General features: G+C 44.1%; 1 protein-coding gene across 3 annotated transcripts in view; it reads left to right on the forward strand.

Moving 5' to 3' along the window:
• Window positions 1-13749, forward strand: part of HOOK3 (hook microtubule tethering protein 3) — a 96804-nt gene that overhangs the window by 60109 nt on the left and 22946 nt on the right. For all 3 annotated transcript variants that reach the window (XM_074570919.1, XM_074570920.1, XM_074570921.1), the window contains 3 exons: window positions 1073-1160; window positions 1750-1819; window positions 11950-12090. In XM_074570919.1, the coding sequence (XP_074427020.1) occupies window positions 1073-1160; window positions 1750-1819; window positions 11950-12090 (299 nt within the window). The remainder of the gene's footprint in view (window positions 1-1072; window positions 1161-1749; window positions 1820-11949; window positions 12091-13749) is intronic.

Genomic DNA, 13749 nt, shown 5'->3' on the forward strand with positions numbered 1-13749 from the left:
AGAAATACAGCAGAAGCCTCTGTCACACTTCACCAAAATGTTCTTTGCCAAAGTGGTTCCATGTCCTGGATCCATTTGGGCTGAAATCTAAAATATATCTGAATCAAACTGCTAATAGGATGAAATGCAAGGAGCTGTCAGCTAACATAATTCCATACCTACACAGAGCCAAGGTCTGTCCTGGATCTTTTAGTAATACTGGACATGTCTGATTTTGGAGCAAACAATAACTTGGATCTTTACATAGTTGCCATTTCCTCCTTTCGTTTTTGAATCTTGGCAACCTTCCGGACAAAAACTTGATGCTATCTGTAGGTTCTCATTTTTTGCCAAAAGGGGCTTGTACCAAATTGGGAGAGTATTTGCCTGATGCTACTGAAGAGCCCATAATCTAGATCCCAAGGTGGTCCAGTCCTCTTCTTCAGTTCTCTTTGGATTGAGCCTCAAGCAACTAGTTTTCTTCCGTAGCTAAGATGCTGGTGAATGGCAAGACCAGTTCACATACAGGAAGAAGGGAATATGGAAATGCTGCTCACAGTTTCACTGTTGAAAGACAGTGAAAGTTAATTGAAGTTAATGCAGTTTGTTTGTTATGTTGGCTGTGCACTCATCTGCTTTTTATTTCACTCCTGGATAAACTGTGGTTTCTTGGTGAGGGAAAGGTCTACAGTCTCTTAATTCACTTCCCTTTCCCTTGGAATCAGCCACAATGAGGGGGAAAAGGAGGATGGCTGAGAGGGTAGCCCCAGCGAATGCTGTTTACTACCTGGTACAAGAACTTTGTTTCATTGATATCTTAATTTTTGTAAGTTTATATCCTGATATTTTTACCCCCATAAGTGTAATGCAGAGCAGCAACTCTTCTCAAAAAACCCCACTGTTCATGTGGAATATGTAATATTTATTTTTATTCTGTTATGAAACAGTGAGATGCCTTAATTTTAAAATTAACTCTAGAGTTGCATTAAATTCCTTTTGAAGTGTTGGAGGATGTGTCTTTTATGACTTGTGTACTGCTAAAGATGGATTTGTAGTGCCAAGACTGATATGCATTCTCTTTCCAATTATTCAGAGATTAAGAACAGAAAGGGATTCTTTGAAAGAAACTATTGAAGAGCTCAGATGTGTACAAGCTCAGGAGGGTCAGCTCACCACAACAGGTAAAGTGCAGATAAGGAGATTAAATGTATCTTTTCTAAAGTTTACAGGACTTCTCTGGAGACTACTGAGTACGCTTTTATTTAGCACAGAAAAAATTTAAGTTCCTCTAAGATCAGCAGTGAAAAACTGCTTCAACTATTCATAACTTTGTAAGCATTTGAAAACTTCAAGTGTTATTTCACTCAATCAGAAATTTTAGTCTCCTGCCCAGAGTGATATTTTTAGAATGTATTTCAGATTTCTGTGTAGTTACATAATTTTATTTAGGGAAATACTAAGTTTTCTCATGTGCGTATGTTTCGTGTTTTGCAATTTATTTCTGTGTGTGATGTTGCACAGCTTTGTAGTGCTTAGATAAGCTAATGAGCAGAAAATACACCATAAAATTACTTGATCAGAATTGATAAAGACAGAAATAATGATTATTCTCCAAATGAAATCATGCTTTTCTGTCTTACTGTAGCCTGACTATGCTGACAGTTTTCTAGCATTACTCTAAAACTGTAAACTTCCAGAACAATGTTTACTTCTGGTGTTTTAAAGAAGTTACTGGTCTGCTTGCTAAATTTTTTGCTTTTCCTAACCCAGGACTGATGCCTCTGGGAAGACAAGAGCCTTCAGACAGTTTAGCAGCAGAAATTGTTACTCCTGAAATAAAGTAAGCTAAATGTGTGCTTGCTTTTACTAACCTTTACAATGTACCCATACATGATTAGTTAGTTTTCAGTGTAAAAAGTTTCTACAATTAACGTTTGGGTTTTTTTTCTCTTCTTTTGGTTTTCTGCACAGCAGGAGCTGTTACTGTTGGCGAAAGTCAGCTGACCTCTCTTGAGTTTGTATTGTGCTACACCAAAAAAAGGAAAACAAAAAAACCTTTATCTTCACATTGTGTCTCTTATTTTCCTGCAGAGAGTTCCTATAACTGCAGCATATATATGATTAGGAGACAAAAATACTTGTTACAAGAATGTGATTTGTACAAGGAAGGAATGACTGAAGTGGTGAAAGGAAGAGTAATTACATTATAATATATGTATAAATATATAAATTCTTGTGTATATAATTGTAAAAAATTCCACTTTGTATCATGGCAGATGCTTACAGTCTATTAAAAGGAAGAACAGCAGTGGCAGAGTTGAAAATAATTGTATCTTTAAATGTTGCAGCCTGTCTTGGGCCTTGCCAGTATGTTAAAAGTTTTTAAGACAGTCACATCTCAGAAAACTGTTAGCTGTTCGGGATATCTTTTTCTTTTGTCTCTACAGTATTTTAACATTTGGAAAGCTCAATATGGGTCAAAACATACTGTTCAGTAGTAGAATAATATCTTTCTAGAAAGCTAATAATAGGAAAAATTTGGTTTCCTTCCAGCTGTGCTGCTGCACCTTACTACTAGAGCAATTCTTTTTCGTTCTGTTCAGAGACAAAAAAAAAGAGAAGAAAAACATTTTGAGGCAGTGTTAGTGAAGTATGGAGTTACTGCATAATCCTTCCACGTGATTGTGTGAGAGAGGACAGGACCCTAAATGCTAGAAATATACAAGCATAGCCTATGGTTTCACTGATTCTTCATCTTTGGCTCATGAAGATGAATTCTGGATTTTATGCAAGTATACATCTGTGCAGACTGTAGCTGCTAAACTTGGCCTCCACACCTACCTGTTAGAGATGAACAGTATCAGTAGGTGCTGTAGGACTGGAACTTCCTTATCTGGAGGTCTGGGCTGCTGCTTCTGCTGATGAAGGGGGAAGACTGCACAAGGCAGCCCACCCATAGGAGTAGCTACTGTTGCTCTCTCATTCCTTCTGTGGTAACAGAGCATGGGTCTGTGTTTCAAGCACCTTTCTCCATCTCCTAGAGAAGACCTGCAGACTAAATGGGAGAGTTTTGTGAGGCAGGTTGTCTGTGGCATGTAAATTGCACCTGAGGAAATCAACAAGTTGAGTGACATGAGGAGTTAGCAGGGCTTGTTGAAAGAGCTTTAAACTAGATTTGAAGGGGAAAGGGGATAAAACCAGGCTTACTAGAGATAAGCCTGGGAGTGGCACACTAATGTTTGAGGGATGGTGTGCTAGCAAAGTCCTTCAGCCTGTTCCACAATGAGCACATTTGAAATGTCCCTGTAGTAATGCATGCAGCACCTTTGCCATCTCAGTGGAGTGACAGGACGGAGATGCATGTGGCAGCAAAGACATAAAGGTTGTTAATGCACTAGAAACCACAGAAACACCTGGGAACAGTCACATAGGGATTAGGGCTTCTCCCCCCAAAAAGGTGGCAGAATCTATAGCTCAACTGAAGTGCATCTACACCAATGCATGCAGCGTGGGCAACAAACAGGAGGAGTTGGAAGCCATTGTGCAGGAAAACTATGATATAGTTGCAATCACAGAAACGTGGTGGGATGGCTTACACAACTGGAGTGCTGCAATGGATGACTATAAACTCCCTAGGAGGTATAGGCAAGGAAGGAGGGGTGGTGGGGTAGCCATGTATGTTAGGGAGTATTTTGACTGTCTAGAGCTTGACAGTAATGGTGAAAGGGTCGAGTGTTTATGGGTAAGAATCATGTGAAAGACCAACAAGGCAGTGTGGTGGGAGTCTGCTATAGACCACCCATCCAAGATGAAGAGGCAGATGGAATAGTCTATAAACAGCTGGGAGAAGTTTCATGATCACTAGCTTTTGTACTCATGAGGGACTCATGGGGAACTCAACTTACCAGATGTCTGCTGGAAATACAACTCTGACGCAGTTGGTGAGTGAACCAACTAGGAGAGGTGACCTGCCGGACCTGTTGTTTGCAACAGAGAAGGAATGTTGGGTTATGTGATGGTTGGAGGCCACCTTGGGCACAGCTATCATAAAATGATAGAGTTTTCAATTCTCAGAGAAATAAGGAGGTGGGTTAGCGAAATTGCTACCTTGGACTTTCAGAGGGCAGACTTTGGCCTGTTTAGGGGCCTGTTTGATAGAGTCCCTTGGGAGGCAGTCCTGAAGGGCAAAGTAGTCCTCAAAGGCTGGACATTCTTCAAGAAGAAAATCTTAAAGGCTCAGGAGCAGGCTGTCTGTATGTGCGGAAAGATGAGCAGGCAGGGAAGAAGACTGGCTGGTTAAACGGAGAGCTTTGTCTGTAACTCAGGAAAAAAAAAAAGAGAGTTTATGACCTTTGGAAGAAGAGGCAGGCAACTCAGGAGGACTGTTAAGGATGTCGTGAGGTTATGCCAGGAGAAAATTAGAAGGGCCAAAGCCCAACTAGAACTTAATTTGGCTACTGCAGTAAAAGGCAATTAAAAATGTTCCTATAAATACACTTAAAACAAAAGGGGGGCTAAGGAGAGTCTCCATCCTTTATTGGATGAGGGGGGAAACATAATGACAAAGGATGCTGAAAAGGCTGAGGTACTTAATGCCTTCTTTGCCTCAGTCTTCAGTAGTAAGACCAATTGTTGTCAGGGTACCCAGCCCACTGAGCTCAAAGGCAGAGATGGGGAGCAGAATGAAGCCCCCAGAGTTCAAAGGGGGCTTGGACTTATATCAGGTTAGCAACCTGCTACGCCGCTTACACACAAGTCTATGGGGCAAGATGACGTCTACCCAAGGGTACTGAGGGAGCTGGTGGAAGTGCTCACCAAGCCCCTTTCCATCATTTATCATAGAGTCATAGAGTGGTTCAGATTGGAAGGAAGGTACCTTAAAGATCATCTTGTTGCAACTCCACTGACAGGAACACCTTCCACTAGACCAGGTTGCTCAAAGCCCCATCCAACTTGTCTTTGGACGCTTCAGGGATGGGGCATCCATGGCTTATCTGGGCAACCTGTTCCAGTCCCGCACTACCCTCACAGTAAAGAATTTCTTCCTAATATCTAATCTAAATCTCCCCTCTTTCAGTTTAAAACTGTTACCGCTCATCCTATTGCTACAATCCCTCATAAAGAGTCACTGTGCATGTTGTTGACGAAGATGTTAAACAGCGTCTGTCCCAGTACCAACCCCTGCGGAATGCCACTCGTCACTAGTTTCCACTTGGACATCAAACCGTTGACCACAGCTCTTTGAGTGCAGCCATCCAGCCAATTCCTTATCCAGTCAGGATGGGTTTATGAAAAGCAAGTCCTGCTTGACTAACCTGATTTCCTTCTGTGAGAAGATGACCTGCTTAGTGAATTAGGGAAAGGCTGTGGATGTCATCTACCTGAATTTTAGTAAAGCCTTTGACACCGTTTCCAGTAGCATTCTCCTGGAGAAACTGGCTGGTCAGACCTTGGACGGGCATATTCTTTTCTGTGTAAAAAAAACTTGCCTGGGTGGCTGGGCCCGGAGAAATGTGCTGAATGGAGTTAGATCCAGTTGGTGGCTGGTCACAAGTGGCGTTCCCCGGCGCCAGTTCTGTTTAATATCTTTATCAATGATCTGGACAAGGGGATCGAGTGCACCCTCAGGAAGCTTGCAGATGACACCAAGTTGGGTGGCAGCGTTGATCTGCTTGAGGGTAGAAAGGATCTACAGAGAGATCTGGACAGGCTGGATCAATGGGCTGAGGCCAGTTGTATGAGGTACAACAAGGCCAAGTGCCGGATCCTGCACTTGGGTGCAGCACAACAACCCCGTGCGATGCTACAGGCTTTGGGAAGTGTGGCTGGCAAGCTGTCTGGTGGAAAAGGACTTGGCGTGTTTGTCAATAGCTGACTGAATATGAGGCATCAGTGTGCCCAGGTGGCCAAGAATCACGGAATGCTAGGGGTTGGAAGAGATCTTTGGAGATCATGTAGTCCAACCCCCTGCCAGAGCAGGGTTACCTAGAGCAGGTTGCACAGGGATGCGTCCAGGCGCATTTTGAATGTCTCCAGAGTTGGAGACTCCACCACCTCTCTGGGCAGCCCGTTCCAGTGCTCTGCCACCCTCAAAGTAAAGAAGTTCCTCCTCATGTTTAGGTGGAACTTCCTATGCTCAAGTTTGTGCCCATTACCTCTTGTCCTGTTGCTGGGCACCCCTGAAAAGAGCCTGGCCCCATCCTCCTGACACCCACCCTTCAAGTATTTATAAGTGTTGATAAGATCCCCCCTCAGCCATCCCTTTTCCAGACTGAAGAGACCCAAATCCCTCAGCCTTTCTTCATAAGAGAGGTGTTCCAGTCCCCTAATCATCTTGGTAGCCCTTTGCTGCACCCTCTCCAGCAGTTCCCTGTCCTTCTTGAACTGGGGAGCCCAGAACTGGACACGGTACTCCAGATGTGGCCTGACAAGGGCAGAGTAGAGGGGGAGGATGACCTCCCTCGACCTTCTGGCGACACTCTTCTTGATGCACCCCAGAATGCCATTGGCCTTCTTGGCCACAAGAAAGCGCGAGCCAGAGGTGCCTTGCCCCTTTGATCCTTCAGCTTTTATACTGAGTGTGATGCATATGGGATGGAATACCCTGTTGGTCAGCTTTGGGTTGCCTGTCCCGTCTGTTCCTCCCTGCAAGTGGGACCCCTCTACGCTTCTCCACTTCTGACCCTCTAACGGGGCAAGCAGCGACGTCAGCTGACCTTGGTTGTTATAGCAATAAGTATAAGCAAGAACCTCTGTGCACACCGTTCCTTGGTATAATCAGGTCTTATCACTCTGAGAGGGAACAGTTAATTTCAGACTTCAGTCAGTTAGAAGAGGCCCAGCTAAAAAGTAAAATTACAAATCAGAAAATTGGTTCTGTTTTACCTCAAACCAGGACATTCCATCCCTTATTCCATACCATTTGCGTCATGCTCAGATTACTGTCACTTCTTTTCCATCAAATATATACATATATATAGATACATAGATCTCTCACTTATGATTTTATCTTTATACACCAAAGTTCATTAAGTTCATTTAGGTAATAATTGCAGGTTTTCATCTATCATAGCAGGCTCTCAGGGTAGAAAAGATGATATAAAGTTCATTGTGGTCCATGTCCACAGGTAGTATGTCCATCCTGAAGAGTTTGCTGGACACTACTTGATGAAGCTGGCTCAGGTCTCATCACCACTATGTTATCCTGAAAAACACTTATAGAACGCTGTTAGTATTGTATAACAATTAACATCATACAGCTCGGAGTTGAGTATTTTCACCAAGGGTTAAATTTCCTTGAGGTACACACTGAATTTCTCCATTCTCCATCATCACCCACCAAGTACATCCACGTCCTTGAGGAAAACCCGTCCCACAAATGGGTTTGCCTTTGCCTGAAGTAGGAGAAACCCGAACAGCTTTCCCCAGCATATTCCTTTCATGCACCACAGGGACCTTATTCCCTTCTATATTATGTAAAAGGTCTGATTGAGCAGGACCAACTCGATTGATGGATCCCCTGGTGTTACCTAACCAGGTAGCTTGTGCTAAATGCTTGTCCCAGTTTTTAAAGGTTCCACCCCCCATTGATTTCAGGGTGGTTTTTAATAGTCCATTGTATCACTCAATTTTCCCAGAAGCTGGTGCGTGATAGGGGATGTGATATACCTACTCAATACCATGTTCTTTTGCCCAAGCACTTATAAGATTATTTTTGAAATGAGTCACATTGTCTGATTCAATTCCTTCTGGAGTACCATGTCGCCACAAGACTTGCCTTTCAAGGACCAGGATGGTATTCCAGGCAGTAGCATGTGGTACGGCATAGGTTTCCAACCACCCGGTGCTTGCTTCTACCATTGTAAGCACAAAACGCTTACCCTGACGTGTTTGAGGGAGTGTGATATAGTCAGTTTGCGAAGTCTCCCCATACTTATATTTCAGCCATCATCCCCCATACCACGAAGGTTTTAACCTTTTAGCTTGTTTGATTTCGGTGCATGTTTCACAATCGTGGATAACCTGTGCAATAGCATCCATGGTTAAATCCACCCCTCGGTCACGAGCGCATTTGTATGTTGCATCTCTTCCTTGATGACCTGACGTGTCATGGGCCCACCAAGCTAAAAATAGTTCACCTTTATGTTCCCAGTCCAAATCTGTCTGGAAAATTTTACCAGCCTTATCCACTTGCTGATTGTTTTGATGTTCCTCAGTGGCTCGACTCGTGGGTACGTGGGCCTCTACGTGACGTACCTTTACAAGTAGTTTCCCTACCCGCTCAGCAGTGTCTTGCTACAATTCAGCAGCCCAGATGGGTTTACCTCTGCGCTGCCAGTTGCTCTGCTTCCACTGCATTAACTATCCCCACAGAGCATTTGCCACCATCCGTGAGTCAGTGTAGAGATAGAGTATTGGCCACTTTTCTCATTCGGCAATGTCTAAGGCCAGCTGGATAGCTTTTACCTCTGCAAATTGACTCGATTCACCTTCTCCTTCAGTTGCTTCTGCAACTCGTCGTGTAGGACTCCATACAGCAGCTTTCCACTTTCTGTAATAGCAAAATAGCACGTTTAAACCACCGCATACAGACAGAAAGAACAAGCAAGCAATACAACACATAAGGCAAGCTAAGCATTGTCGTATCAATTAACTTTAAAGCAGTGCCTACAAAGAGACAATAAAATAATCTGTTTAGCAACGACATGATGTGATCTGTCTGTATCAATCTCTGAGTAAACTGGAGTTCAAACTAGTCAGACCATCTGTCAGAACTCTGGTAGTGCCACAGTTGGGCCCCACGTTGGGTGCCAATAAATCTGTCGTGGTTTTGGCTGGATTGGCCAATCAGAACGACAGATGGCCCTCCCCCCGCTCTCTCCTCAGAGAGAAGAGGAAGAGTTAAGGAGATTTAGGAGTTTAGAAAAAGGACTAAACTACTTTAATGAAAATAATAATAAATAAGAAAATAGTAAATAATAATAGAATAATAAAAATTAAAGAAAAAAAGTATGCAATATATACAAAACTGTATCCAGCTCCCAGGATGACAATCGCATCACCAGCAGACACAGGGAAAGTCCCAGACTGGAGTGAGCGGTGGACAGGAGCTGAATTCCGGAACTAAAGTCAGGAGTGCTCGGATCGGTATCAAAGGCAGATGAACAGACAGGGTCCTTCTCAGACGTTGGCCATTGAAGAAAAAAAACAAGCCAGAGCCGCCTTGCCCCACTGATCCCTCATCTTTATACTGAACATGATGCATGTGGGATGGAATACCCTGTTGGCCAGCTTTGGGTCACCTGTCCCGTCTGCTCCTCCCTGCAGGTGGGACGTCTCTACGCTTCTCCGCTTCCGACCCTCTAATGGGGCAAGCAGCGAAGTTAGCTGACCTTGGTTGTTATAGCAATAAGTCTAAGCAAGAGCCTCTGTGCACACCATTCCTTGGTATAATCAGGTTTTATCACTCTGAGAGGGAACAGTTTCTGAACAAGATGCTGTTAATTTCAGGCTTTAGTCAGTTAGAAGAGGCCCAGCTAAAAAGTAAAATTACAAATCAGAAAATTGGTTCTGTTTTACCTCAAACCAGGACAGGCACATTGCTGGCTCACGGTCATCCTGTTGTCCACCAGGACTCCCAGGTCTCTTTCCACAGAGCTGCTCTCCAGTAGGTCAGCCCCCAACCTGTACTGGTGCATGGGGTTATTCCTCCCCAGGTGCAGCACCCTACACTTGCCCTTGTTGAATTTCATAAGGTTCCTCTCTGCCCAACTCTCCGGCCTGTCCAGGTCTCTCTGTATGGCGGCACAGCCTTCTGCTGTGTCAGCCACCCCTCCCAGCTTTGCGTCATCAGCGAACTTGCTGAAGGTGCACTCTATCCCCTCGTCCAGGTCATTGATGAATATATTGAAGAGGACTGGACCCAGTACTGACCCCTGGGGAGCACCAGTCGTCACTGACCTCCAAGTAGACTCTGTGCCCCTAATCACTACCCCTCTGAAATCTTCGATTTTATACCCTCTGATACCCTTCTGAGCTCTGTCTTTCAACCAGTTTTCAATCCACTGTGTCCATTCATCTCATCCACACTTCCTGAGCTTCCTTATGAGGGTGCTGTGGGAGACAGTGTCAAAAGCCTTGCTGAAGTCAAGGTAGACATCCATAAGAAGGCCAATATTATCCTGGCTTGTGTGGCCAGCAGGACTAGGGAAGTGATCGGTCCCCTGTATTTGGCACTGGTAAGGCTGCATCTCAAATACTGTGTTCAGTTTTGGGTCCCTCACTACAAGAAAGACCTTGAGGAGCTGGAGCGTGTCTAAAGAACAGCAACAAAGCTGGTGAAGGGTCTAGAGCACAAGTCTTATGAGGAGCAGCTGAGGAAACTGGGGTTGTTTAGTCTGGAGAAAAGGAGGCTGAGGGGAAACCTTATTGCTCTCTACAACTACCTGAAAGGAGATTGTAGCAAGGTGGGTGTTGATCTTTTTTCCCAAGTAGCAAGTGATAGGATGAGAAGAAATGGCCTCAAGTTGCATCAGGGGAGGTTGAGATTGGATATCAAGAAAAATTTCTTCACCAAAATTGTTATCAAGCACTGGAGCAGGCTGCCCAGGGAAATGGTTGAGTTGTCATCTGTCACCATTTGTCACAAAATCAGATTTAGACAGGTGATAAACTCAAAGAAACTTTATTCTAACCAAAAATTGTTTAGCAGAGAATCAACTGGAAATCAGTTATTATCAAAATCATTTAGTGCTCCAGCAACCTTAGTAAAACAAAGATTCAGAATGTACGAGGACTTAATGCTCATGACCAACTCAAGAATTCTTAAGGTTTAGAAATGGTCATAGAATCATAGAATGTGTTGGGTTGGAAGTGACCTTTAAAGGTCATCTAGTCCAACCCTCATGCAGTCATCAGGGACATCTTTAACTAGATCAGATTGCTCAGAGTGTTATCAAGCCTGGCCTTGAGTGTCTCCAGGGATGGGGCCTCCACCACTTCTCTGGGCAACCTGTTCCAGTGTCTCACCACCCTCATTGTAAAGAACTTCTTCTTAATGTCTAACCTAAACCTACCCTGCTCTAGTTTAAAACCATGATGATACAAAACTGTGCACAATCACTCACCTATAAGATGAGGTCTCTCAACCTGTACAGGAGATGAACCACAGGTGGCATCCCAGCCCATGAGGAGAGTCCCCGTGTGCAGACCCGCTGCTTCCAAGGAGAGCAACTCAAATTTTGCCTTCCAGTGGGCTCCATTTTTACCCTAAGTGAATCTGATCTGTGGTCATATATGGTCGTGGCCACCTCTTAGTGGCTGAGAGCCAGAACTTCCTCACCTTGTGACTGAAAAGTGAACGAAATGCATATGTGTGGACCACCACCCTGTGGGCGTGACAAAAGTTGTGGTGCAAAGTTTTCACAGGCTTTTGTAGGGTCTTTGTCAGGGTGGGTCATCTAGAGGTATTTAAGAGATGTGTAGACATGGCACGTAGGGACATGGTTTAGTGGTGGACTCGGTAGTGTTAGGTTAATGGTTGGACTCCATGATCTTAAGGGTCTTTCCCAACCTAAATGATCCTACAGTTCTCTGAAAACAGACCAATAGGATAGAAGTGACTTGCCCACGTTCATGCAGTAGTTCCGTCACAGCTGAAAATACAAGCTCCCTTAAGACTTGTCACCAAGCTTTACGTTCTCCACATTCTACCTATAAATCTGTCCAGTTGTACTCTGAGATTTCATAGGGGCATTCAGGCAGCTTGCTTGTGTTGTGCTTTCTACAATTACAACTCCCTTAATCAGGTTTGTATGTGGGGGTTTGAGGGTATGATTGTTGTTTTAGCTGTCTCCCTTAAATAGATGAAGATGATCTTTACATTATATTTACACCTCCTGTGGCAAACTCTTTTCTTTTTTATAGAGATTGGCATACTTTTTTCTACAAAATTATATTTTATGTTTTTAGGGAGAAACTCATTCGCCTTCAGCATGAGAACAAGATGTTAAAGTTGAACCAAGAAGGTTCTGACAATGAAAAGATTGCCTTGTTGCAGAGCCTTCTTGATGATGCAAACTTACGGAAGAATGAATTGGAGACAGAAAACAGGTAAGAAGTTTTGTCCTCTGTTTCAGTTGGCTTTTCTAACAATGCCGTATGCTTTTGATTGTACTGCGTTCAATACTGGCCTCCCCAGTACAAGAAAGACATGAACTTACTGGAGTCAGTCCAGTGAAATGCCACAAGGTTGTGATTACAGGACTGCAGCATCTTTCATATAAGGAGAATCTGAGGGATAGAGACTATGTAGCTTGGAAAAGAGAAGGCCTAGTGACACCCAGTAACAGGTCAAGAGGCAGTGGGCAGAAATTAAAACACATTAAATTTGTTAAATTTAATCTCAGTGTAAGAACATGCATCTTTTTACTGTGAGCGTTGTTGAACACTGGGATAGGTTGCCCAGAGGGGTTGTCTCCATCCTTGAAGATATTTAAAACCCAACAGGACATGTTCCTGGGCAGTCTGCTCCAGCTGACCCTTCTAGATTAAGCCAATCAGCATACAGACGTCCATGGGACCATACAGTGTGCATCTGAGCATCCTAAGGCAGCTGGGTGATATTGTTGCGACACTGCTCTCTGTCTAAGCTTTGAATCTGCTCTCCAGCTAGTCTTCCCCAGTCCGTCCTTTGATTGGGGAAGGTTTCTGAAGCCTGGGAAAAGGTAAATACTGCACTCACCTTCAAGAAGGACAAGAAAGAGAGTCCAGAGAACTACAGAGGCTGGTTGGCCACAGCTCATTTTCTATGAATTTCAAAAATCAAGTCCATCTGGGATCTGTTTCCTGCCACATCAGGGACAAGAAAGTTATTGGGAAAGGCCAACGTGAATTTATTCAGGCCAACTCATACCTAACTAATCCAATTGTCTTGACAATTAGATGACTACCTATGTGAAGAAGGGTGAAACAGTGGCTGGTACTTACCTTACCGTTAGGAGAGCCTTTGGCACAGTCTCCCATAGTAACCTTATGTTCAGAATTATTAGATATACACTGAGTAAGTAGACAGTAAAGTGAGTGGAAAATTGATTAGATAGCTGGGCATAAAGCGTTATCATCAGCGCTACAAAACCCAACTGGCAACAAGTTCCTCAGGCATCAATAGCAGGACTGATGCTGTTCATCACCTTTATTAACAACTTGACTGATGGGAGGGACTATATTCTTGGCAAGTTTGAGGGCGGTACCACATTGGGAGGAATGACTGATATGCTGAAATGGAGAGCTGTTTTTCAGAGGAGCTCAGCAGTCCAGAGAAATGAGCTGATGGGAGCCCTGTCCCTGGCTGAGAGGAACCTGGCAATGCTGTCTGGGAGCAGTGGGCTTGGGAGCAGCTCTGCTGCAAAAGTCCTGGGGTTCCAGTGGACAGCAAAGGAGGATATGTCAGCTGAGGACCTTGTGACCTGGGCTGTCCTCACCAGGGTGCAGGCAGTCAGTCTGGGGAAACCAGACAGACATGTATGTACAGGACTACAGCAGAATACTGCTAAGGTGAGGGATGTTAGAGCATGTGATATGTGGGATAAGACTGAGAACTGGGTTTGCTCAGGCCAAAGAAAAGGTGGCATAGAGGAGATAATACTGAGATCTACATCTACCTGATGGGAAGGTGTCAAGAAGACAGGACAGACTCTTCTCAGCAATTGACACTGGAAGGACAAGAGGCAATAGACAGAATATGGAGTATGGGTCTGAGTTTTAGAAGAG

Source organism: Larus michahellis, chromosome Z (genome assembly GCF_964199755.1).
Source record: "Larus michahellis chromosome Z, bLarMic1.1, whole genome shotgun sequence".
Lineage (NCBI taxonomy): Eukaryota > Metazoa > Chordata > Aves > Charadriiformes > Laridae > Larus > Larus michahellis.